At 44.1% G+C, this 25987-nt stretch overlaps 1 protein-coding gene across 4 annotated transcripts; it reads right to left on the reverse strand.

Moving 5' to 3' along the window:
* Window positions 1–7485: 7485 nt before the first annotated feature.
* LOC142557124 (uncharacterized) lies at window positions 7486–22293 on the reverse strand. 4 transcript variants are annotated; one of them, XR_012822723.1, is made up of 2 exons: window positions 21843–22293; window positions 7486–17800 (listed from the first exon to the last, which is right to left on the reverse strand). XR_012822723.1 is itself a non-coding variant. In XM_075668758.1 (2 exons), exon 2 carries the CDS (start codon window positions 13287–13289, stop codon window positions 12870–12872), a length of 420 nt encoding a protein of 139 aa, XP_075524873.1. In that variant the 5' UTR covers window positions 13290–13294; window positions 21843–22260; the 3' UTR covers window positions 7486–12869. The 4 variants fall into 4 exon arrangements, 1 of the variants encoding a protein (XP_075524873.1); XR_012822722.1 differs by having other exon boundaries at window positions 7486–19064; XR_012822721.1 differs by having other exon boundaries at window positions 18974–22293.
* Window positions 22294–25987: the final 3694 nt, after the last annotated feature.

Genomic DNA, 25987 nt, shown 5'->3' on the forward strand with positions numbered 1-25987 from the left:
GGCACAAGGCATTACACTTTTCGGGTGACAGACCAATTTTGCTGGGGTACTTGCCAAAAAATGCTTATGCATTAAGTCACTTTCACTACCACCACTGAAACTGCAGCACCAGAACACACAGCCCGCACAGTGCAGTTCGCTCTACAGACTGCAGCAGACAAAAAGCAAAAGCGTTCGGCATAAAAAAACAAAAATAAAGCAAGCACATCTCAGAAAGCATAGGCTCGAAATATTGTAAGCCAAAAATGAGTGGATGAAAATGAAATGAATGCAGGTAGCCATCTTCCTTTGCTGAAGCCCAGTTGTCAGGTACATAGGCTGAAAAGAAATTATTTCATTTTAACAAATGTTACCAAATACTGCCTTGGACTGCTACAAGCACATTATAAAACTAATTAGCTACTTACGTGGGTGCAGTACAGTTGCAGGTATGCTGCTAGTGCAGTAGTTAAGCCTCCTTCGTGGCCTGCAACTGCACACCATAATACTATGGAAACATTACTTCAATCAAACTTTATCTTGGGTAAAACATTGTGGAAGCCTTTATCAGAATCCATTATATACTCACATTTTACAATCCTCTTTGGCACATTAGCAGTTCAGTTGCAAGTATGATAGTTAAGCCTCCATTATTGTGTACAGGTGCACTGCAGAATTTCGTGAATACATCACTACAATCTTACTTTATCTCGGATAATTCATTGCTGAAGCCTTTGTTCCAAACCATACATTCACAATCTTATTTGATACATTTGCCAGCTGTGCAACAATTTTCTGAAGGCTCACAAGAGTGTCATAAAGGCTCTACCATTTTCGGTTAGGAGGGCAACCCATCCACACTTATGTATGCAGCTATCACAGTTCTTCACATGCCTCAAAGCTTTGCCACCACACACATGCCATGGGTGTTGCTTAGTTTGCTCCGAAAATGCCTGTGGTGCCATACTCGCTGCTGCTGGTCTACTGCAAGGCAATCGGTGAGAGCTGATGCCTGCTTTGCAACCTAGATTTCAATGAGGAGCTTGTGCATACAGGCGTGCATACCACCTTAACGGCGAGTTGGATGTTGTAACGAGGTTCCTTCAAGGGAGTGCCTCTACTGATGACTGGCAATGCATGAGCACTTGAAATGACAAATTCTTTTACAGCAAACAAATAGTACATTCTCTTAATAAACCAACAGCACAGTGAAGCACAAGCAGGCACTACTGGGGTCTGATGTGTGACTGTGGAGGTGCTAGAAATGGTGCTGCCCAGTGATGCTTTGGACTGTTATAAGTCAGTCTTAGTTGCCCCTAGGCAAAGACGAGGATTTCATCAAGCCAGGAAGAGGCCTGGCTGTAACATCGGGAATAGCAGGGGGTTGCCGTGGCCTGACAGAGGTCTCTTGACTGGCTCGCAAATTGAATTTGACCAAGAAGTCCAGTAGTTTTGAAGTTTTATGTGAAATGGCCCGTCAGTTTCGTGAGAACGACCTTGCTCTCGTCCAGGCTGACAAGGAAGGTGGCTTCAATGTGCTTCCACAGAACCTTTTTCAGGAAAAATCCAAGAATGCTGTGAGTAAAAATTTCAAGGCCGTATCTCTAAAGCCCTCCAAGGTGAAGAGCAGGGCACTTGCTCTTTTAGAAGATCTCAACCTGCAGAAGCTGGCAAAACAGGTCTCGGGGAGTGATTTGAATGTTCTGAGCATTTTCTTCACCGCTAATACTCGAAGATTCATGCCCGTTCAGGGCCACTATAATGGAAAGGAGAAGCTGGCAAGTACAAGTTGGCAAGTTCCTTAAAACACATTTGAGCGAACTCAAACCTGAAGATCCTTTCAAAATTAGTGGGCCTGACTACCTGGTTAAAGTACCGTCCTGTGCTGTCGTCTCCCTCCAACCCATGTCTGTAGTGGTTTTATTACCAATGTCTCACCAAATGGCCTACAACTTTACCTTGCTAAATCTTAAACTTCACTTACTAAATAAGCATGGTGTCATGTGTGCAGAAGCAAACGTGAACACATCTCACTCGATGACCGTGCACATTTGCTGTCAAAATGCTGAAGTGAGGAAGCGTGGCAGCAGCAGCGAGTGAATTGACCTTCATGCTGCCTCTCACTTCAACACAAACTAAGCAGCCAGAACATAGCGCCCATGAAGCTATCAGCACTCAGCGCACATGGTCGCCATCACAGATCGCTTTCAAGATAGGGCCCATGCGGCCACGCCATATGCAGTTGCTGTCTGAGCAGAACGCCTCCCCGCACCCGGGGGCCTTGTGCGGTCTTTCCTGCCCGCCTTCCTCCCTTGCACAGGCGATATTGAGCCACCATCGTCGGCTCACCCTCGCACACTTTCTCACATATGCAGCATATGCCGCGAGGTGACGGTGTTAACGCTCTTGGACTTTACACAGAACATCACGGCAATGCCGACAGTAGAAATGCGCCTGGAGTGTCTATTTAATTGCTATTGCAACAAAAGTTCTCTAGCTCAAGAACTCCAGCTCCTGTTAGGCAAACTTTAGCTCCTTTTGGATTACAGCGTCAACGCACGGGTGAAATAGTCTGCGGGATTTGCGGGCCCCTCTGATCCAAGCAGTGCGCTGTTGTCCACAGTGCTCAGCTCTGATTGCTTTTAGCAAATATTACCAACTAATAATGTAACCATTCAACACACCAAACAAGGTCTCCTCACACATATCATGTCTGTGGGTAGTATCTGACACGCCTACTGCACTCTGGCGTTTCACCCGACACAAACTTGCCCCTTCCTTCCTCTACCATGTTGGCCTAGCATCTACAACCAACACCGTGGCACTTCCTAATATGACGCACATTCACCAGGTCCAGGACCAATGCACGACCCTTTCGCCACAGGAGGTTCCACATAACCTCTTGTATCAATAAATGGTGTGTCTCTCTCTCTTTAAAACCATTACGTCACTCGCACACAAACTTCTCTCGTTAAGAGAACTATTTTTTATACGATTAGCATGTTCATATGGCGTAAAATGTGTGAAAGCTTCACTTTCCTCCTCGTGACATGACTATATCGTCATCTCACAGTAAGCATTCGCATGAACTGCTGTTTGCATTTTGACATAGCTTGTAAACACCGTTAGTGCACGTCCATTTGCATCACATTATTTGCACAAGATGATGATGAGCTTCGCATTTAGTTTTACAGCATTTAATTGACCACTTTATGAAAGCTTCACTTTATATAAAGTCTAACATGCTCACTGGATATGCGTATCCTGGAGTATTTGGACACCTTTCTTTGTGCCAGTGAAAAGACTTCCAGTTTGAATTTGTAGCATTTCCATTGTATTCTGAGATTCCAAGGTGAATCAATGTGGCAGGCCCCTGGTTAAATGACTACATTCACTTTCAAAGACGTTCCTCAACAGTAAACATCTAACTGCAGTGGCTAGCCAGGGGTACCGCGGGGGCACCTGGGCACATGCCACCCCTCCCTTGAATTTTTTTGTTACGCGGCCAACCCAGCCTACCCAGCCTCTCCATCCTACCTTCCCTGAGCATTCCTAATCAAGTCTGGATTAATTTGGGCCACCTGGGATTCTTTAAAGTGCACCCAATGCACGGTACATGGGCATTCTTACATTTCACCTCCACTGAAATGCGGTCACTACAGCCAAGATTCAATCCTGCACCCTCCAGGCCTAGTAGCACAACGCTACTTGCTGCAATGTCACAATGCAGTATCCTCCTGGGAAACGAAACCAAAATTGACATTAGAAAAGCTATCGTATAATTATTTACAGTGCTTTAAGGCATGTCACTATTTTTTCTAGAGCTTATAGAGGTCTAGCACCTTCATTTACTGCAAGAAAAAAAAGAGTTGTTGGAAATGTCATGTCAGTACCCCTTAAATAGAAGTGTTTCTGCACACAAAACACATATTTAAAAGAGTGCATGTTGTAGAAACATAAAACACCCTCATGGGTGTAATTTGATTTACAGCGCACACTGATGCACATGTGCCGGCGCCACATATTTCCAGTAGCCTTTAGATCAGTGAAACTCTACATATTGCCTTTTCTTTTTTCAGGCATAGAAACATGCATTTCCGATTTGTCAAGGGACCAGATGCTCGAAAGCTGTGCCACCTATGCTCGATGCTTGTATGCACGTGCGAGTTGCGAGAGAGAAATCGGGTAACTGAGCCTAGCCATTACGAAGAACACGATTTGCTTATTTCGTTCCTAGCCGATGGCAATGCGCACCATAAGAGGACCAGCGCTTAACTTTTGTCCAAATGGGATTGCCCAAGTCCGTAATGGCGAAGCATACAACAAATTCACTGTAACAATGTGTCATTACTCTTTGGTCTACGGTCTACCTAAGCCCAACACCTCCACGCTTTGCACCAAAAGAGAGGGGGGAGGCTTACATGGATGCCACTTTAGCGGCTGTAGACCAATGATTTATGACACGCTGTTACTGGCGTATTTTCATTTTGTTTTCGTTTACCTTTACATATGCTTCACTACCAGGCCTGACACAGAGGTTTCCTTCCATGGGAACGTAATGTGAAGAATAGTGATGAATGGTTTCACATGGTGACGGTTTGTTTGCACATTCTTTGAAACGTGGCGGCGATGAATAGTAACCTAGCCTGCTTGAACTAATTATGTATTATATACATACATAGCTGTCTAGCATATTGCCTATATCTCCTTGACCTTGTCTCTCTTCATTAACATCTCTAGCTCTATATTGTAAAGTTACCTATGACTGTGAGGGATTAGGTAAAGAAAGCTTTGCTTAAGGTAGACGAGCAGTACTAGTACTAGGGTCCTAGTGTTGCACAAAGTCAATACTAGCCGGTACTGGCCTAGTGAGAAGTAGCACTTGTTAGTGGGCTTGTGTCAACTCGGCAAGACAGCCAGCACCCAAAAAGTAAAGGAAATAGGCAAAGAAGGCACCACTTTAAAATATTAATATTGTAAAACTCACATCAAACATTGCAGGTTGCAAGTGGATCTCCTGTACTACAGACAGGGCAGTTTGTGCAAGCTGATCTTCAAAATTTTGTAGAACAATTACACAACTGTCGGTTGTACTATTTATGCAAATAACGAAATGCATCATAGAATGGGCAGTGCATTTTGTTCAGAGAACACACTTATGTTGAATTCCAATGGCAGAGTCGGAGCAAGTTTTTCTGCTCATTTCGGAGCAAGTTTGTTCCAATGGCAGAGTGAGGGCGGGAGTAAGGTGTTCCAATGAGAGAGTCGGAGGGGATTCAGAGCGGGAGACACTCCGTGGAGCAGGAAAAGATGCTCCACCAAAATCGGCGGAGTGGACCGGAACTCTGTGTGACGTATTTCCTTTACCACGTTTGTCTGCTGGGAGGTGCCACCGGTCACGACTCGCGAGGAAGCAGAAACTGCTGCACGCTTGGCAAGATATCCATTCCGCACTTTTAAAAACACAGGTGAACGGCGCTGAAGAGACAAGTGACCGGTGCGGTGGTGCTGGGAGCAAACAGCGGAAGGAAATGACAACACGAAAGATGTCCTGGGTAACTCGGTGATAGAACTTCCGCTTCCGCCTTGCTCTGGCGGCGCAGGTTGTGTTCCACTCGCGGATCTGGAGGCGTTGCTCTGCACCAGAGTCGAGTGCTCGCTCGTGGAGTCCGTCAGCTTCTCCGACTCCGCCATTGGAATTCAACATTATATACAGTAGTGACCAAAAATCTACCATTGTAAGGTGTTCTATACTGTGCTTCATAGGTAACAGGCAATGCTAAAAAGGCTAGACTTCTCTCACTGCTGACATCCGCAACCAAAAATAGTGCACCACGTATGAAAGATAATTATGCAGGAAAGCACCATGTAATTCAATGTAAAATTAAGTGTCATACATTTACGTAGCAAAATATGGAGCATTTATTACATGAACGGGACCAGAGCTCTGAATCTTTTACCACCAAACTAGCGGATCGACACGTTTCTGCAACCAGTGACTACAGCACGTCTTCAGCAATCACAACACACATATAGTACGCTACCTGTATACTGGTAACACAGGAGCAAACAAGTAATATGTGATTTGAAGTAAAATTGCATCCACACATAGTCATAGTATATGAAGCAGATCTTCCAAGAAAAACGTTGCAGATTAATAAACTGCCTTGCAAAAGGCATGCAGTGAGACTTCCAGGACCACACTACTTGCACAGCACCTTTTGCATTGCCTGCTACCCATAAAACATAGCATTGTAGCATGAGCTGATACAAATACACACACACACACTGCTAACTTCCAAAAATATACACATAGTGCAAACTGCAAACAACATTGCATTACTGGAAGTTAGCACTGTGTATACGTGCCTTGTGTCAATGTTACTGCTTGTGCTACTAGAACATGTTACAGTACAGTACCAACGAGCCCACATTGCAACTTTCATCAAAAAAAGAAGGGCAGCTTTCCTGTGAAAATCCATTACCTGCATCTTAAAAACAATTGGCTGCTTTCTCCATTGTTGTCCTATGGGATGTGCACAAGATGCCAGGAGGATGGTGACGGACAAAATTTTGTTTCTTGCCATTTCCACAGCAATGATATCTACTTTGTTGATTTTACGGTGCAAAATGTTATCAACATTCTTTAAGTTTTGTGTTCTGCACATGTTTGTATGTTTCTTATTTTCTCTCTCTCTCTTTCCTCCCTCACTGCCCATTCCACCTGAAGTATCATGCCAACCTCTCCACTTATCATTAAAATTTTTCTACTACATGTTTTGTGACGTACTGGCCTATGGACACAGTTTCCTTATGACGCAGGCTTTTCAGACACTGGGTATGTAATACAGTGCAAATTATGTGGCAATGAGTGTTCAAGAAGTTATTGTCTATCGTCCAAGGCTAGTGAGCTGTATACACCAGTCATTAGAGACACTTTTGATTGCAATTGGGCCTGATTGTGGCTGTCTCCTTCATGCAGCTTGTGCAAAGCAGCCAATTGTGATTTAAAAAATTCAACCATTATTGAGCTCAATTGCAAGTCAAAGTGTCACTGTGACATTGGTATAAGATGGTACAGTGCCAGCTTTACAAGCTGTTTGGCTGAGAATTCCGAAAATGCCAAATGTTCTTTTTTGTACGACCCTCTATACACCATATGTGCCCTTTAACAGCATGACGCCTGGTGCCAGCTTCGAAATGGCATGTCAACTAAATGCCACACTGTCATTTAAGTAAGGCTGCTATGTTCAAACTGCATATTGGAAACCTGGTGGCCCAGGATCCTCCCAAGTCCAGTGGCCATAGAATACAAGCAGGCACTGCCCTATTTTAAAACCCATGAACTATACAGTTTATTTATTGCGGACATTCTGTTCTTATTTTCAATCAACCAGTGCAAGAGCTGCAGGGAATGAAATTGTGTGAAAGCACAGATACAGCAATAAGACTGCATAGAGTGCAGTAGGGTGGGTGACAAGAAATTCACATTGAGCTTCTGAACTTGGAGTAAGAAATCATTTTTATTATAAAATGATAAACAATGGCTGCCCTAAAATAACATGCACAAGTGTGCTTCTCAAATGACAAAACAACATGCAAGAAGATGCACTAAAGTGCTAATGTTTCAAGTTACATGACATTCGCATCAAAGATTTTTGTTTGCCACTGCAGCTAGCAGCCAATGTGCAGGGAATGCATTTTGAAGCTTACCTAAAACAAATTCTTACACAAGTAACTACAGAGGAAGTGTTTTTTTAAAGGTTTCAAATGCTCAATAGTAATGAAGTACAGTATCATGCACTTTTAAAGGGAACACATAGCTGTAAGCCAGTGGTTACAATTCACACGGTTGTACACCATGAAGGCTTGCAGATTATATTTCTATGCACACAAGTATGCCAAATAAGCCAAATGAGCCCCTTGCCCCTAATTTTAACAAATACAAAAATGCTCAAGTTTATGTGGGCATTAATCCAACTAGTTATGCACTTTTTTTAACACCGGTCTACACTGTACCGCTCTCCAGGCAAAAATTAACAGCAGTAAGCACGAAGTAGAAACACCACAGCTAGTTTGCACAAGGCAAAGTAATAACGATTGAATTATCTCAATAAAAACAAAAACAGCCAAACTTCTGACAACCCTTTGTCTGCTGTAATATTCCTTGCTCTGAAAGATACCAGAAAGACAGGCGAAAATTATGGACATCTGCCACACATCTAACGATGCCATAATATATATGCTAACTCAATCTGTAAATAGTGCTACCATATCTGCCTTTCAAAGGATGAACAACAACAAATGAGAAAAGTTTTGGCAGCACAAAAATAAACAAGATAACAAGGCAGCAGCTTCAGGTCATGGCACACAAATGACTTGTAGGTACATGCAAAGAGCATGCACAATATGGCAAGTAAACTCCAACTGAGCTAGCACGAAGCATACATATACATAAATGAGTTGAAGCCCTAATGCCATACTTTTGAAATACCCTGTGGATTTGTTTTTGTTTTAACACAGAGAAGGTATTTTTAAGCAGACTGGCTTGAAAACATCACTGGCTTCACATTTTGTGATGATCAGTTAACAAACTACTGGTAATTACCTGTTCAAATATATATATACTTTATAGCACATGTTGCCACTGAGTAATTAGGGCTTGGTATTAGTGAAGTCATGTCCATTTAGCAGAAATGTTCAGGCAACCAACAGATTCAAGACACTGAACCACAATGCGTTACAAAATATATTGGCATTCAACTTACTTTTCTCTAAAAGCCTCTGTCACACACTTTGAGACACAGCTAAGCAGAACATCACTGTATTTCACAGCACACAGTGTCAATGATGCTGGTGGTGCTACTGGTGTTAGTGCAAGGATTTCTGCTACACAGACGTGACTTCATTAGTGTCCAGCATTACTTTTCACAGTGGCCACATGAAAATAAGGTATAAACCATAAATTTCTGATTTACACAATAAATAACTATGTAAACTTTTATAGCAACTAGTTCAGAACATGCTTTAGGCGCAGTGCTTCGGACACGATGCAAGAAGTATACCACAGTTAGCGTGCACTACAACCTTTTTAATGCGATTAGCATTCTTTGTGAACTTCACGCACTTTTAAGGGCCTACCTATGCATCTCTCTAACCATTTTCCTGTCAACTTGGGTCACCGTTTATATATATAGTCAATGGTCTAAAGGTTAAAGCATCGGGCTGCGATGCTGAGGGAACAGGGTCCGAAAACAACCATCGAACTAACTTTTGTCTATGCGTATGTGCTGCTCTTCAATGAACCTCTTAGATGCCAACTTAGGTCCAGCAGCAGCAAGTTGTCTTTCTGCCCACTTTCATTTCCCTTTTCCCTATTATTTTCATATTTAGATAAATAAATAAAAAGTATGTTAATTTTGCCTGTGTTTTCTGTGGCTTCATGTGGACGTAACCAATGAAAATTGAGCCCGTCAGTAACCGCTATCCTTCTCAACTTATGTCATAGTTCGGCATACTCACTTATGAGTACACTGGCTTGTACTCGACTCACCCCTATTTTGCAGGCATGAGAGGGAGCGTTAGTGAGCGATGAAGGCCGTGACTGGACATATGAATGGAAGTGAGTGCCCATAAACGCAAGTACAAATGAAAGCCAGCGACGGTGATTCTGAATGGATGCGGGCATGAACGTATGTGACTGTCAGCGAGTGTGAGTGAACACGATTAGGTATGCGAGCGAGTGCCAATCAGCGAGAGTCGGTGCCGGTATGTGTGAATAGAAATGACTATGAAAGCGAATGAGTGTTGGTTAGCATGAGTGGGCATGGGTAGGAATGTGATCGAGTGCTGACAAGTGTGGGCGCACGCAAGTGTGAGCAAGTACATAGTCTGTGAAAATACTAGTGAGCGAGTATGAGCGAGTATCTGTTTATTCTGTCAAACTATGCACTTTTCTAATATATAGGCTTATCCTTTGCTAAACACTAAAAGTACATTATGAAGCAGGAAGTGGGCTCCGTTTTGGCAATCCTTTCACAGTATGGCCTATGTTTATTGCAAAGGGCTGACTGGCACACGCGTCACAAGGTTTGCAACACCATTTAACCGCCATCATTGCCAGCTGTCATGATGGCTGAAGTTGAACTGCGCTTGACATGCATTTTGAACTGGCTGCATTAAAATATTATGTAATTCTTTATTCCTTGCATGTTTGAGAAAGTGAGGCTTCGAACAACTAGAGCTGCCTAATAAAGGAGGAAAATAAAAATGACACAGACTCTGTGCCAATACTGCTCTAAAGAAGTTGCAAGTTGCAAACCAAGTTTCAGCAGCATATCACACGCCTGCAATGCCTGAAGCTTTACTGACAAGCAATCCATTTACTGACGGCACAATGAAAATGTAAATAAAGAATTGCACTTTTGGACATTACCAGGAGACTCCACAAAAGTCAGAGTACCACTTGGTCAATCAGTGAATAATGTGATGAATGGCACAAGTTTTATAAGGGTCGCAATCATCAAAAGTATTCAGCCTCCTTCAGAGCAGCTGAACACGAGCCGCACAATCCAGTACACACTTGTCCCGCATAAGTGATAGCTGATGCGATTCAACATCATGAAACTGGACAGTGAGCGTCAAGGAAGGCCATCGTGGGTTGACGTGAATTATGACCAGCATAAGTACTTTAATATGTGCACCTGTATCTAAGTACAGAAGCATTTCTGAATTTTCCCACCATCATAATACAGTGCCAGTGGACTAAATATTTGCTACAGAAATAAACTTTAGCACTTTACTGACAACACTGTTTGTAAAAATAGACTAGTGCACATGTTTTCCAAAACAGTTGGCTCTGCCGATGCCAGCATCACAACTTCAACTCCAGGCAGTGTGCTTACTCAAGGTACCAACAGTCCGCAGAGGTCAGGTACCAACAGGCCACAGGTACTACAACAAGCAGTGCGAGCGATGAGCCTGCAGTACACCTCAGCTACAAGTACAACAGCATGTAGTAAAGGTGTTCATCATCATCGAATCTGGTGTCAAGATGATTCTCTCTTGCTGCCATCACTGTTCAAATAGAGTACTTCATAAAAACTCCCTCTTATAGTGGCTTCAAGCAGCAAATGGAGCAGAACCGCAAGCTCTCATAGTAATATGACTACTCTAATTATAGCCTGAAATAGTGACTAGTTTCTGTCAATGTGGGCATCAAAGAGAAGACCAAACATTAGGCTAAGCTGTAGAAACAGATTTACATTCCAAGGTGTTCGAACGTCATACCAAAAACAGCTCTCGTAAATTCAAAAATTACAAATGTTGGATGGAACAGGTACAGCTGCCATGAAAATACAGAGCCAGCTTCACTGATGAAAAACATCACATTTATAACTGGCAAATAGCAGCCAACCTCTGGCAACAGGAAAGTTATTTACATTGCACTTTAGCATGGAATAGAATACAATCTGGTGACACTTAGTGGGTTTTCCTAGAAGACTCTCAAGTGCTACCTCTTTACACCACTCTGTCAGTGCTTTATGCAGCAGTGTGGTGAACTCTCCGTGCAAGCCAATGACTCAATACAAGGAGTGGTACCTTGGCAAAGCATGACCTCCATGATCTCTAGAACAGCTACAATATTAATAAGCCCTTTTGGTGCAGGTAACCTCAATTGCGGAAAACTGTCCAGCCTCCTCCAGTCAAGATTTTCTTGGCAACTGTCACCTCTTCACGTAAAACCATATTTTGCTGATTCCAGAAGGGTAACCCAACAGTATGGATGGATGAACTATTTGCCTGAAGTGTCCCTTTAAATAGGAACACCCATGGCGTAGCTGACAATGCAAACACTGCTGCATTACATGCTTTGTCATTACATGTTCTGGCATTTCCTGTTTTCTTCCTGTTTAACACCACACCTATCGGTTTCAACAAGCAATAGATGTACGTAAGTACTGTAAAATAGACATGCAATATATACATGCATAAATGGAGACCGGGGATGAGAAAAGAAAGTGCAGGATCTTTTTCTTTTTCCCTGGTCTTGGTTTCTTCTTCATCATCATCATCATCATTATCATCATCATCATCAGCCTGGTTACGCCCACTGCAGGGCAAAGGCCTCTCCCATAGTTCTCCAACAACCCCGGTCATGTACTAATTGTGGCCATGCCGTCCCTGCAAACTTCTTAATCTCATCCGCCCACCTAACTTTCTGCCGCCCCCTGCTACGCTTCCCTTCCCTTGGGATCCAGTCCGTAACCCTTAATGACCATCGGTTATCTTCCCTCCTCATTACATGTCCTGCCCATGCCCATTTCTTTTTCTTGATTTCAACTAAGATGTCATTAACTCGCGTTTGTTCCCTCACCCAATCTGCTCTTTTCTTATCCCTTAACGTTACACCTATCATTCTTCTTTCCATAGCTCGTTGTGTCGTCCTCAATTTGAGTAGAACCCTTTTCGTAAGCCTCCAGGTTTCTGCCCCGTAGGTGAGTACTGGTAAGACACAGCTATTATATACTTTTCTCTTGAGGGTTTCTTCATGCCACCTCAATATGGCAAGTAGTGCAGACGACACAGGTGCACTGGCACTCACTGTTGTTCACTTGTCCTGTTGTCCCCTCTGTTAGTCACGTTAAACGCAAACTGACTAGCCTATCCCCCTGTGCAATTCATACCGACTGTTTTTGACTCGTTAATCATTAATGCATGGTACTTATAGCCAACTAGATAGTGTTCGAATTATGCTCTTGTTCTTTCATCTCACCATTTCAGAACTCGTTCACCACGAAGGTTCATATTTTTCATACATCACCTCTCCTATCGCTAGACAGAAGGTATTGCCATTCCTACATGGCCCTCCTATATCGCCTATCCATTGGCTAGTCTAAACAAGGCCCTGCTGCAGCACTTCCACACTCACGAGTGTGTTCCTTTAGTAGAGCGGCACTGGCAAACATTTTCAAACATTTATGGCACTGGCCCTTAAAGCCTGTGCTGCCAGTTAGAAGACAGCGATGCGAGAGCAGCGTTACCCTCTGTGCAAACGACTTGCCACAACTGCCACAGTTAAAGGGCTTGTGCAACTGGTGGGTGCGAAAGTGGCGGCTGCGGTCACTGCTCTTGGCAAACGCGGCAGGGCACAGGTGGCAGCGATAGGGCCGCTCTCCAGTGTGCTTGCGCATGTGGATGATCAGTGATGACCTTGCTGTGGCCACATAGTCGCACATGGGGCAGTCACGGGCGTCGGGACACGACGCGACGGCAACAGCAGCTGCACGAGCCATCTGCACTTGGCTCATGACTTCTGCGGGAGAAAGAGAACCGCCAGACAGTTGGCAACTTAATCCACCGCAACTTGCTTCTTGCCAAGGGCTGCCTAAAGTTAGGGGCGTTTACACAAACTCGACGGGGATGGGTTGAGCTGCTTCGTTGTGCCAGAAACCAGCTGTAACGTTTATGCATTAACACTAGCAGATTGGACTGCGTGAGTGCTCGAGGCAGGTCAAATCAATTTGCTGTCAATCGATCTGCAGCAAGAAGAGAGAAACTAATTTTTTCTGTTCACAGTGTGGCCTTCAAGTTTGCAGAAGCATATTACAAATTTCAAGACTAGCCTGTCATCCACATGGTCCACTTCCATGCAAGCCTGTACTGCGGTCTCAGTAACGCCAGCTTCACATAAACCTGGGCAGGGGTCAAGCAGGGCGACCTTAGAGGACCTTGACAGCTTTCTCAACCCACACCTGTCAGTTTCACGTAAACAAGAAGGCTATAGCAAATAATAATTTAACATGCTACAGACTTTTTAAAAAACTGCTGTTTGCTGTTACTACGTAACAAAGAGTATCACCAGAAAAAATACATGAATGTGAAAGAAGAGAACCTTACAGAATACAACATTTTGTTATTGCTACATCACAATTCAAACAACATTCCCAACGTTACATAAGCCGCTGCTCAAAAGCAATGTCCGTTTGTACATCAATGCACATTGGTAAGTTGCCAACATGGCACACAACAGCAACAACACAGCAGGTTTAGTGATTAGCAAGAAGAAAATCCATACATGCCACTACACCCTGAGCATTGCAATTTGAAAACACTAAAATTAGAGCTTTAGTGATCAAGTAATACCGAAATTGCCCCAACCAGCTTGAAGATTTGAGACACAAAGATAGTTCACATAACACAGCAAGGCAGTGTACTTGCCAAACGAAATAAGCAATATGTGACTTATTTGGAAAGGCTCCAACCACATGTACAACTCGCACTACAACCATTACACAAATTTTTTGTTCACACGTACACATCCTTTGGCTATTTTTATGCATGCAAGGCATACAATACTATAAAGGCTGAAGTGACAACAAATGTTAAAACCTCTCGCTTCACATAAAATTTTTACATCCCATCAACAAGTCATCTTGTGAATTGGAAAGACTGGACACCAAATAAAGCAAGCAGAAATTAAATGTTTAACATGCAGGCTGGTTAGTACAACAACCACTTTATATTTGTATAAATTAAGGAATGTATTCAACAAGCTTAAAGTAAAGTAGTGCAAACTCTCTGCTAGTTCTGCCTGTGTGCCACTATTAAAAGATTAAAGAGAAAAATAACTTGAGCTGTATTATGGTAAATTTCCCTCCCACAATTGCTTAGATCTAGTCTTATCATGAGAAGTGGCATGCTACAAAAGACACGAAGAGGAAAAACGGGTGGTGCCGCCACCTAGAAGTTCCCGCACTAGCTACTTATTATGAAGTCACATATTGTTTTATCTGTAAAGATGGACTACATTGCCTTTTAGAAAAGCCAAGGGCCGAACTAAGCAAATTTCAAAAGCTTTTACTGACCCACAATTGCACAAATATGAAAAATTCACATTGAAAGCTGTGGCAACCCACTAGCCTAGGAGCACTTGGGTTCTGGTGCAAAATATTTGAAATGGGGCATTAACCTAAGCTTAACTTTTTTAAGAACCAACCTGTTAACGATAAATTAACAAATATAGAATTTCAGACCAATACTTTAAAGGGTTCAAGATAGTTAAAGATAGTTCAAGTGGCTGAGGAGTTTGTATTACAGAGATTTATACAGTACCAGTGGCACCCACAACGATAATGGAAGAGAGAATAGTCTAGAGGAATTTGAATTCCCACAAGTAACGTCGGAAGAAGTAAAGAAAACATTGGCAGCTATGCAAAGGGGGAAGGCAACTGGGGAGGCTCAGGTAACAGCAGATTTGTTGAAGGATGGTGGGAACATTGTCCTGGAAAGACTGGCCACCCTATATACACAATGCCTCATGACCTCGAACGTACCGGAATCTTGGAAGAACGCCAACATAATCCTAATCCATAAGAAAGGGGACGCCAAACACTTGAAAAATTATAGACCGATCAGCTTACTGTCCGTTGCCTACAAAGTATTTACTAAGGTAATCGCAAATAGAATCAGGAACACTTTAGACTTCTGTCAACCAAAGGACCAGGCAGGATTCCGTAAAGGCTACTCAACAATAGACCATATTCACACTATCAATCAGGTGATAGAGAAATATGCAGAATATAACCAACCCTTATATATAGCTTTCATTGATTACGAGAAAGTATTTGATTCAGTCGAAACCTCAGCAGTTATGGAAGCATTACGGAATCAGGGTGTAGACGACCCGTATGTAAAAATACTGAAAGATATCTATAGCAGCACCACAGCCACCATAGTCCTCCATAAAGAAAGCAACAAAATCCCAATAAAGAAAGGTGTCAGGCAGGGAGATACTATCTCTCCAATGCTATTCACAGCATATTTACAGGAGGTATTCAGAGACTTGGATTGGGAAGAATTGGGGTAAGAGTTAATGGAGAATACCTTAGTAACTTGCGATTCGCTGATGATATTGCCTTGCTTAGTAACTCAGGGGACCAATTGCAATGCATGCTCACTGACCTGGAGAGGCTAAACAGAAGGGTGGGTCTAAAATTAATCTGCAGAAAACTAAAACAATGTTTAACAGTCTCGGAAGAGAACACCAGTTTACAATAGGTAGCGAGGCACTGGAAGTGGTAAGGAAATACATCTATTAGGGCAGGTAGTGACTATGAAACCGGATCATGAAACTGAAATAATCAGAAGAATAAGGGTGGGCTGGGGTGCATTTGGCAGGCATTCTCAGATCATGAACAGCAGGTTGCCATTATCCCCCCCCCCCCCCCTTTGCTACGCCACTGGGTGACACTGCATATGCCATCGCCACCCTTTGCTGCCTTCGGTGAGTAAAACGGGGCCCGACAGATGGCGGCACCGAGCCATGACAGAGCGGTAGATTTGCCGCCGCAGCTGCTTTTTGGTCAAGTGGCGTAGACCGTTCATGCATCCCGCAACATAACATGGAAGTTGAATTCTCTGCCACTTGGAGTTCGCGCAAGTTTCGCAAGCCAGCAAAACCAGCACAGCACTATGTGATAACGAAACTGCTGAAACGCGAAAGCATGGGCTGCACAGAGTCGAGCACAAACGAAACCTTTCGACCGCCTGCGTCATTTTCCAGGGTAATTTCAACGAGTTATTTTTTTATAAAAATGAAATAGAACTGGATAGGCAGCATCTTATTTCGTCTTACAATACAATAATGTCTTTTGCAACGAGTGGTTCAGTGCTAGTGACAGAATTTAACTGAGGAGTGCTTTCATCATCGGGCAAGTGCTTGAATGTCCCGAGGAGACTCTAATCATGTCCTGCATTTACCTCAGTTTCTCTACTACTAAGGCCCTGTTGGCGATAATATTGACGCCTTAGAGATTCTCAAGCACTAATCTATCACTTTAGCTTGACTTCATATTTGCCTTTAGTGTGCCTTGAACAGCCTAAACTGATGTAGTGTTTCTCCCTAGCGTCCCTTACAAGATTTTTGTTCTGTGTCAGCTCGCACGTGCACAAGGTGACAGATGATGCACTGAAACAGCCACATGAAATGCAGACATACGAACACTAAGAATGCAAAGAGCTTCTTTAATTTCTAATCAAGGACACTATACCATATCCCAGTGCCTGAAGAATGGTCACATAGTTTTGGTATTCTAAGGTTGTGTTTGGCAATAACTGTTTTACTTCAATTAGATTCACTTTGTTACACTCCAGTGCACACGAGTGTCTCATTCTAGAAATAATAGCATCAGACAAATCAAATACAAATGGCAAAAGCAATAAAGAAAGCATTGTAACAAAATGAGGCCCTCAATTCGTCTTCTTTAGTGTAGGTTTAATTTTACCACAAAATACGTTTATGTACAAATGTTGGTAAAAAGCATGCTTTCATATTTTTCAATCTTGTCTGCATGCTTGATCAATGTATTACATTGTTATCTTCCTACATGGCATTGCTAGACACCTAAAGAATGGGAAACACATCCTGAAACTTTCACATTTGCTAAGAGCCAGAAGCCACATCCAAATTTTACACAATGGCCATTTTATCGAGACTGCTTGATGACAACTGTTACCATAAAAATAGACGGTGCACAAGCGCTGCAGTAACTATTGTGAATGCACACTTCTGGGTGCAAGAGTCACTGGTCACAGAACACAAATACAAGATACCAGGATCATAGATGTAGTGCAAATGTAAAAACACAACGCTTAGCTGTTGCACAAACAGCATCTTTTTCTTGTCAGTATTGGTCTGCCATACATACACAAGCCTTCATAACAAATCAGCAACTACAGCAGTCACAAGGAATAATGGTGACCAGTCTTTCTACTGAGTGTTCAATGGTTCTTCTGATGTAGCCAACACTTGATACCACCACTGTAACAAGAGAGAAAAAAACTTTACTGACAGCGGTCAAGTTCATTAACCATCAAACTAAATGTAGTGTAATAAAATGAGCAGCTTTTCAGGAGCTTGTTCAAAACGAGTTTCATTTCTGTCTTCAAGACATGTAATTGTAGACAACAGAAAAAAGTGCAGGATGCACAACACAGTTGTTTGACACTGTCAAGATAGAGAGTTTGCCTTCATTAATGACACCTTTTGCCTGTACATTAATCTCTCTTGGTTTCACAACTTCTACATCAGTGTTTTACAAGAGTTTGTAGGCATTTTACAATGTGCGGGTTGAGCATCCTGCATACCCACAATTTTTTAAAGAATGCCATGTGTCTATTTGACAAAAGTTCACAATTCTTGTTGCTTGTTAAGGCTAGACACACTCTCTCTCTGAGGTTACTGACATGATCAAAATCCCTAATAATCTCCCTCAATATTAACCAGCATTTCCTCAAGCACAAAACAGAGCACAGCAGCTGGCCCTCCCTCAGCATCATCATCATCCTGTCACAGAGGAAACCCTCGAGTTTGTCTCACTGATGCTGAGTGTTTGCACGCTACAGGAAATGTGCCCAATGTGGAAGCACCACAACGCATGACGACCGAAGTGGCTCCTCCGAGGCGAAGAGAACGACGACTTGAACTTTCAACTGTTGCTGCAGCACACCTTGGTGTCATACTTTGTACGACTGTCACTGCATGTTTCATGCACCACAACATGTTTTATGTTTGCAATGCCCAAACCTAGTGAGGGGGGCCACACTAAGAGAATGTGACACCAACACGGAAGGAGCACAAGAAAGAAGGTCTTGGAACTTGATGAGAGACGACAATGACAAAGAGTCATACGCGTGGCCCTCAAGCTGCTTCCTTACAAGTTTCAAAGAATGCACAGACTGAAAAGGCTCAGAAAATGGGAAGAAACAACCACTTGTTTGTCCTACAATGCATTTACTAGATATAGGTGATGAGCCACCACCTCTCTTTCCATCGTGTTCTCTCCCTCTGCACAGTTCTCTTCGTTTTTCCCTTTGTCGCATGTTATCACACTATTTCCATCTTCTCTAGCTGCTGGTACTAAATTTGTGCACCATCGTGCAAATGAGATAAGCAAGCATGAAGGAACAGTGCTATCAAGAACAGAGATCATACCGTCACAATATGTGGTTGCCTCTATGTGGTCTTATCTAAATGTGCCCTTTGCTTGCTACCTGCAGCTGGAAAAGGGTGCAATGGGTCACAGCTGCATTTAAAGGAAAAGATTGACTTGCATTAGTAAATTACCATTCTAGAATACCAAGAAAGCCACCCTTACCATGAGTAAGGGTTTGGGGAGCTAGAAAAGATGCAATAACAAAAGATAGGTGGCAACGCCACCTACGCAGCCTTAAGGTTACCACACTAGCCAGCCATGATGACTTTGATGGCATCTGCTTAGGCTTAGTTCTCTTAATCATAAAGACGAACTACACTGAAGTAGTCATAAATTGAACCAAACAAGTTTCTGGACATGATACAGGGGCTGCAAGTACCAGATGCGTGAAAATGCATTGAAATCTGCAACATCACACTGATATATTAGCATTGAGGCTTGGGCGAGAAATGTAGAAAATGAAAGTTTGGCACCTTCATATTCTCTTCTAGTAATTATCCTCTCACTGGGAAATTAATGCAGACAAAGTCTTGAAAGGATATTTTATTCGTCTAAACTGATTTAAACTTTCTCTTTAGTGTCCCCTTAGGAGTATGCAGTGCTGGTGACTTGCAGTGCCTGTATGTTAGTACATCACAGACTTCAAACAAAATATTCTTTCTTGTTTGGGCCTTTTGAGTTCAATAAATGTTCTAAAACCTGCAAACTTGAGAGTTTCATTCCTCTAGAAAGATGTGTAGTCTTTGTTTATTGATAAAGTGTCAACCAGGCAGGTGTTGTCCAAACCACATGCCATCACACAGTAGCACAAGAACTTCAATCCCGCCGTTTGACTTTGCCTCTTTTCTGACACACCGAAACTTTGCTTGCAATATGACTAAAATGAAGATTGTAGGGTTTAACACCCTAAAGCTGCACAGTGGATTACGGGGGTTGCTGTAGTGGGGGAGATCCAGAATAATTGTGACCACATGGGTTTCTTTTAACGTGCACATCAATCTAAGTACACGAGTGATTTCGCATTACACACCTTCTCTAAATGTGGCCACTGCAGATGCCGGGAATCAAACCCAAGACCTTGTTCTAGGCAGCAGAACACCGCAGCCAGTAAGCCACTGCGGCAGGTCATGGTAAGACTGACACTCTGAAATTCGATTACTGCAATTTACCCATCCTGCTAAACCTGGTACTCTTGTTTAAGAGCCCCTTCAGGCACATAGTCTCTAGGTGCAAAACAATATGTAATGAGCTAAGAATATTAAAGAAATGAATGAATTTACTTCTGAGAGAGCTAGGAGTTAACTCCCGCAGACATGAGAAAAGAAAGAAAATCACTAGTCAGCAAAGCCATTGACACCACCACGCACAATGCGTTTTAATTTTTCCTATCATCACCACAGATGCGAACGATAGAATATGGCATAATCAGGGCTGGTATAATACAGCGATTCTATTCCAATTCGTATCGCTCTTGCGCTTCGTCAGTGGTGCGAGCCGCACTCCACTTGCATAGTCACGACGAATGGCCAAAGTCATAGAATCTGGCAAAAGGAATCGCTACATTGTACTAGTCCAGAGAAGTATACTTATTTCCATCAGCTGTGACGTCACAAGTGTGAAACAAAATTACAATACAGCACACACAGTCTCCCATAAATGAAGACTGTCACTTCCACTGATACTGAAATTTCGTCATCCAGTACCTTGCACTGGGCTAGAGAAAAATTCGGATGGTGTCATAACCAGTTACGAATACCTGCAATGGCAGAAGTTTTAAACTATCAGACTTCCCTTAATAAATACTGTCTGTTTATAGTAAGCATTATTCTACATTGTTTTGTATTTTTGCAACAAAGCAGTTGAAGGAGGCAAGGAGCATGCAACAGCTTCCGAAGGCAGATGACAGTGGCATCCAGATGCGAGCACATGGCTTCGTTGTACTGAAAGCAAATGACAGAACATGGCATTTCTTGCTGTGCGTTCCAACTTTGCAAACCTGTTCCAAAGGAAATCCCGATTCCGTCTCAAATTATGGGACCTCCTAGTGTTATTTCTACTTACATGTTGAAACGATACAAAAACAGATTCTGTTCGGTTGGCAACGCACGTTTTTGTCTGGTGCTGACAAGCAGAGCAGAAAGCGCAAGCCAGTTTGACAAAACTGACCGGTGCATTAGCTGCGGATCTCTCGTTGTGTCGAGAAAGGCTGCCACGTGCATAGTAACTCTCTCTGCAAAGCGACAGCTCGCTCTTAGGGTAATGTCTGCGTTTCCGTGTCACTCACGAAACGCTCCGAGATAGCAGCGGTGAACGTCGCACAACAGACAAAACAAGAAACGGTGCGCTGTTCAAACCTGTGCAAGTGAAAGCACAGTGCTACGTTTATTCGGATGGATCGAAGCGTCTGTCAAACTCTGTGCACCGGGCTGCTGCGATCTAAGTCCACAAGCGCAGAACAGCCCTGACATTGGCGCCTACCGCGAATGCTACTCAAGTGAACTTGCTCCGGCGACCAAATCGCCGACGCCAAAGGCCACGGCGGCTCTTCTTATCAGGCCCTCGTTGCAAACGCAAGCACATATCGCGATAAGCAACAGGATAACAGCGAGTCCGCGAACCAACGAGGATCGTGGTTCCACGCCACTCGATTTTAAATTGATTAATTCTACTTTCTTTCCATCGCGGTCCTTCCCTTTTACTGCCGCTTTCTGAAAATACATAACGGTGGGGAGCTCTCCTTGGAGGGTGCCGGCCGAAGTGATCGTCGAAAGCAAGAAGACGTGAGGTTCTGTACCTATCGCCAGGCGCTCTTGAGAAGTCTGGCCGCAGCTATTTGCAAAGTAGTGTGAAAGGTACATGCATACTTACCGAAGGCGGCCCCCAAAGCAATTGTAGAGAACGCCTAGCGCGCCAAACAAGCCAAACACTCAAGCACAAACACCACCACCACACACGCAACGGCGGCAAAACAAGTAGGTGTGAACGATTCTCCCTTGACGACGTTCTTCTAGGCTTGCACGTTAAGCAACACAAACCACTGGGAATAATAAAGACACCACCGCGAGCAGAATCACTAGGTCCAGAAGCGCACAAGGTGGAAAAACTGCTCACGCACAACCACACTGTCCGCACAACTTCGAAAGGACGATAAGCGCACACGGCTGGTGGCCATGCTGGCGTGCGTCACGTGATATGCAACTAAAGTCATGGACAAAATCCGCGCCCTTCGCGCCGTGTAGCTCTTCGTTTAGAGGCGTAGTGGGGTTAATTGACTGACCAGAACACCTTGTTCGCTCCATGCTGAAAACTATGTACCAGGCGCGGTAATTTCGAATATAATTCCGAAACAGCGTCCGTAAAGCCCATTCGTTTAGAAAAATGAACTAAGTGTAAATGTTGCGTGAGCACCTCTAATAACCCAGCCACACGAGCACTTTTGATCGTGACCGAGCCCAGCCGGTATCAAATTTCTTATTCGCGATCGGCTTTCTTGTACAGGCTCTGAAAGGGATCGAGTCAATAACAATCGCGAAATTCGATCCCAATCGGGCTTATTACGAGTGAAAGTGTCCCATGTACCGGAGTATAGTATGTCCTGATTGAGCTTTGTAGATCCTCGAAAAAAAAAATGAAAACACGAAACTTTTTTTTTCTGCAGCACGATGCGCACAGCACAATTAATATATATGCATGTGTAGTACAATAACTTTGTTAGACCTTGAAGCATGCGCGCCTTACGGACGGCTTACGTTCAAACAAGCCTCCTTGGCACGGGAGCAGCGGCAACTTGAGCTCCGAGCCGCCTTCGCGCACCACGTCGTACGCCTTCACCAGGTCACAGGCATCTCCACACTCGAAGAAACACCCTTTTACACCCTTTGAGTCGTATCATTGCCACAACAATAAACGTCATCTGTCTTGCCCGCATTTCCTTTCTTTAACGCGGGGAGACCGGTACTTTCCAGTAAAGAACGGCATATGAGCGTTATCAGCATGACATACACTCTACACTCTTAGAAAAATATACACCCTTTGGGGTTTATCTTGTCCCACAACAATAATCGTCATCCGTCTTGCCCGCGTTTCCTTTCTCTAATGCCGAGACCACACGTACGCTTGCGGACGCGCGCTAGCTCGCGTCCGCGCGCCTAGCGCCTGCCGCGCCTCGCGAGTAATGGTGGTTTGCATCCACAAAGACGCGCGACAGCGCGCGTTCACTGGGCTCACTCACAGACGCCTCGGCAGGCGCCGCTTCGTACTTTGTTACTGACAGCGTTTCAAGATGCTTCAATATTTATAAACGTAATTGTTATATTTTTATAGCTGTTGGATCAGTGCAAGAAGGAAGGAAGAATCACATTCTTGCACGATATAAATCTGCTTCACTGAGAGTTGAACGCTCCGCGCCGTAGCTGCGTAGCCAGGCGCGCCGACGCGAGGCAACCCAAGCGCGCGATAACAGAGAGGAGCTGTTCCCGGAGATTACGCCGCGTTTCGACGCGTACGAGCCATGCCACACCGTGTGCGCATGCGTAGGCGCGTGAACGCGAGCTTGCGCGCGTCCGCAAGCGTACGTGTGGTCTGGGCTTAACGCGGCGAGCCCGGTACTTCCCAGTCACGAACGACGCCGCGTTATCAGTGTGACGCAGCATTCTCGACAGGAAAGTAGCGATCGCCGAGTTTTCAGGAAAGGAAACGCAAGCAAGGCACACTCTTAGAAAAATTTACACCCTTTGGGGCTTATCTTGTCCCACAACGATAATCGTCATCAGTCTTGCCCGCGTTTCCTTTCTTTAACGCTGCGAGCCCGGTACTTCCCAGTCACGAACGGCACGCGCGTTATCAGTGTGACGCAGCATTCTCGACAGTAAAGTAGCGAGCGCCGAGTTTTCAAGAAAGGAAACGCAAGCTAGGCAGATGACGATTATCGTTGTGGGACAAATATGCACCCCAAAGGGTGCAACCGTTTTAAGAGTGTAAGAACAGTTTACACCCTTTGGCGTGCCCCTTCTGCCACACAACAATAATCGTCATATATGCCTTGATGCGTTTCCTTTCTTTAACGCTGCGAGCCCGGAACTTTTCAGTAACGAACGGCACGCGCGTTATCAGCATAGAACAGTTTACACCCTTTGGAGTGCCCCTTCTGATAACGCGCGTGCCGTTCGTTACTGGAAAGTTCCGGGCTCGCAGCGTTAAAGAAAGGAAACGCATCAAGGCAGATAACGATTATTGTTGTGGCAGAAGGGGCAAGCCAAAGGGTGTAACTTTGCCTAAGAGTGTAAGAACAGTTTACACCCTTAATTTGGCGTGCCCCTTCTGCCACACAAAGATAATCGTCATCTGCCTTGATGCGTTTCCTTTCTTTAACGCTGCGAGCCCGGAAGAAACGCATCAAGGCAGATGACGATTATCGTTGTGTGGCAGAAGGGGCACGCCAAATTAAGGGTGTAAACTGTTCTTACACTCTTAGGCAAAGTTACACCCTTTGGCTTGCCCCTTCTGCCGCACGACAACAATCGTTATCTGCCTTGATGCGTTTCCTTTCTTTAACGCTGCGAGCCCGGTACTTTCCAGTAACGAACGGCACGCGCGTTATCAGCATAGAACAGTTTACACCCTTCGGAGTGCCCCTTCTGATAACGCGCGTGCCGTTCGTTACTGGAAAGTTCCGGGCTCGCAGCGTTAAAGAAAGGAAACGCATCAAGGCAGATAACGATTATTGTGTGGCATAAATTAAGGAGCAAGCCAAAGGGTGTAACTTTGCCTAAGAGTGATAGAGTGTAGCATTCCCGGCAGGAAAGAAGCGGGCGCGGCGTTTTCAAGAAAGGAAACGCAAGCAAGGCAGATGACGATTATCGTTGTGTGGCAGATATACACCCCAAAGGGCGTAAACCTTTTAGAGTGTTGTTGTGGGACAAGATAAGCCCCAAAGGGTGTAAAGTTTTCTAAAAGTGAAGAGTGTAAGCAAAGTTACGCTCTTTGGGGTGTGTCTCTGCCACACAACTATAATCGTCATCTATACAATCTAAGAACAGTTTACACCCTTTGGCGTGCCACTTCTGCCACACAACGATAATCGTTATCTGCCTCAATTGATGCGTTTCCTTTCTTGAAAACGCCGCGCCCACTACTTTCCTGTCGGGAATGGTATCATGCTGATAACGCGCATGCCCTTCGTTACTGGAAAGTACCGGGCTCGCAGCGTTAAAGAAAGGAAACGCATCATGGCAGATGACGATTATCGTTGTGTGGCATAAGGGGCACGCCAAAGGGTGTAAACTGTTCTTAGAGATGTAAGAACAGTTTACACCCTTTATTTGGAGAGCCCCTTCTGCCACACAACGATAATCGCCATCTGCCTTGAGGCGTTTCCTTTCTTGAAAACGCCGCGCCCGCTACTTTCCTGTCGGGAATGGTATCATGCTGATAACGCGCATGCCCTTCGTTACTGGAAAGTACCGGGCTCGCAGCGTTAAAGAAAGGAAACGCATCATGGCAGATGACGATTATCGTTGTGTGGCATAAGGGGCACGCCAAAGGGTGTAAACTGTTCTTAGAGATGTAAGAACAGTTTACACCCTTTATTTGGAGAGCCCCTTCTGCCACACAACGATAATCGCCATCTGCCTTGAGGCGTTTCCTTTCTTGAAAACGCCGCGCCCGCTACTTTCCTGTCGGGAATGCTAGCATGGTGATAACGCGCATGCCGTTCGTTAGTGGAAAGTACAGGGAGAAAGGAAATGCTGACAAGACAGATTACGTTTATCGTTGTATGGCAATGATACGACTCAAAGGGTGTAAACGTTTCTTAGGGTGTATCTCTGCCACACAACGTTAATCGTCATCTGCCTTGCTTGCGTTTCCTTTCTTGAAAACGCCGCACCCGCAACTTTCCTGTCGGGAATGCTATGTCATGCTGATAACGCGCATGCCTTTCGTTACTGGAAAGTACCGGCTCGCCGCGTTAAAGAAAGGAAATGCGGACAAGACAGATTATTATTACTGTGTGG

The sequence above is a fragment of the Dermacentor variabilis genome, chromosome 9 (genome assembly GCF_050947875.1).
Source record: "Dermacentor variabilis isolate Ectoservices chromosome 9, ASM5094787v1, whole genome shotgun sequence".
In the NCBI taxonomy this organism is placed as follows: domain Eukaryota; kingdom Metazoa; phylum Arthropoda; class Arachnida; order Ixodida; family Ixodidae; genus Dermacentor; species Dermacentor variabilis.

Excerpts from the sequence above, each read along its gene's own strand:
- LOC142557124 (XM_075668758.1), bottom strand. The coding sequence starts at position 13,289 with ATGAGCCAAGTGCAGATGGCTCGTGCAGCTGCTGTTGCCGTCGCGTCG.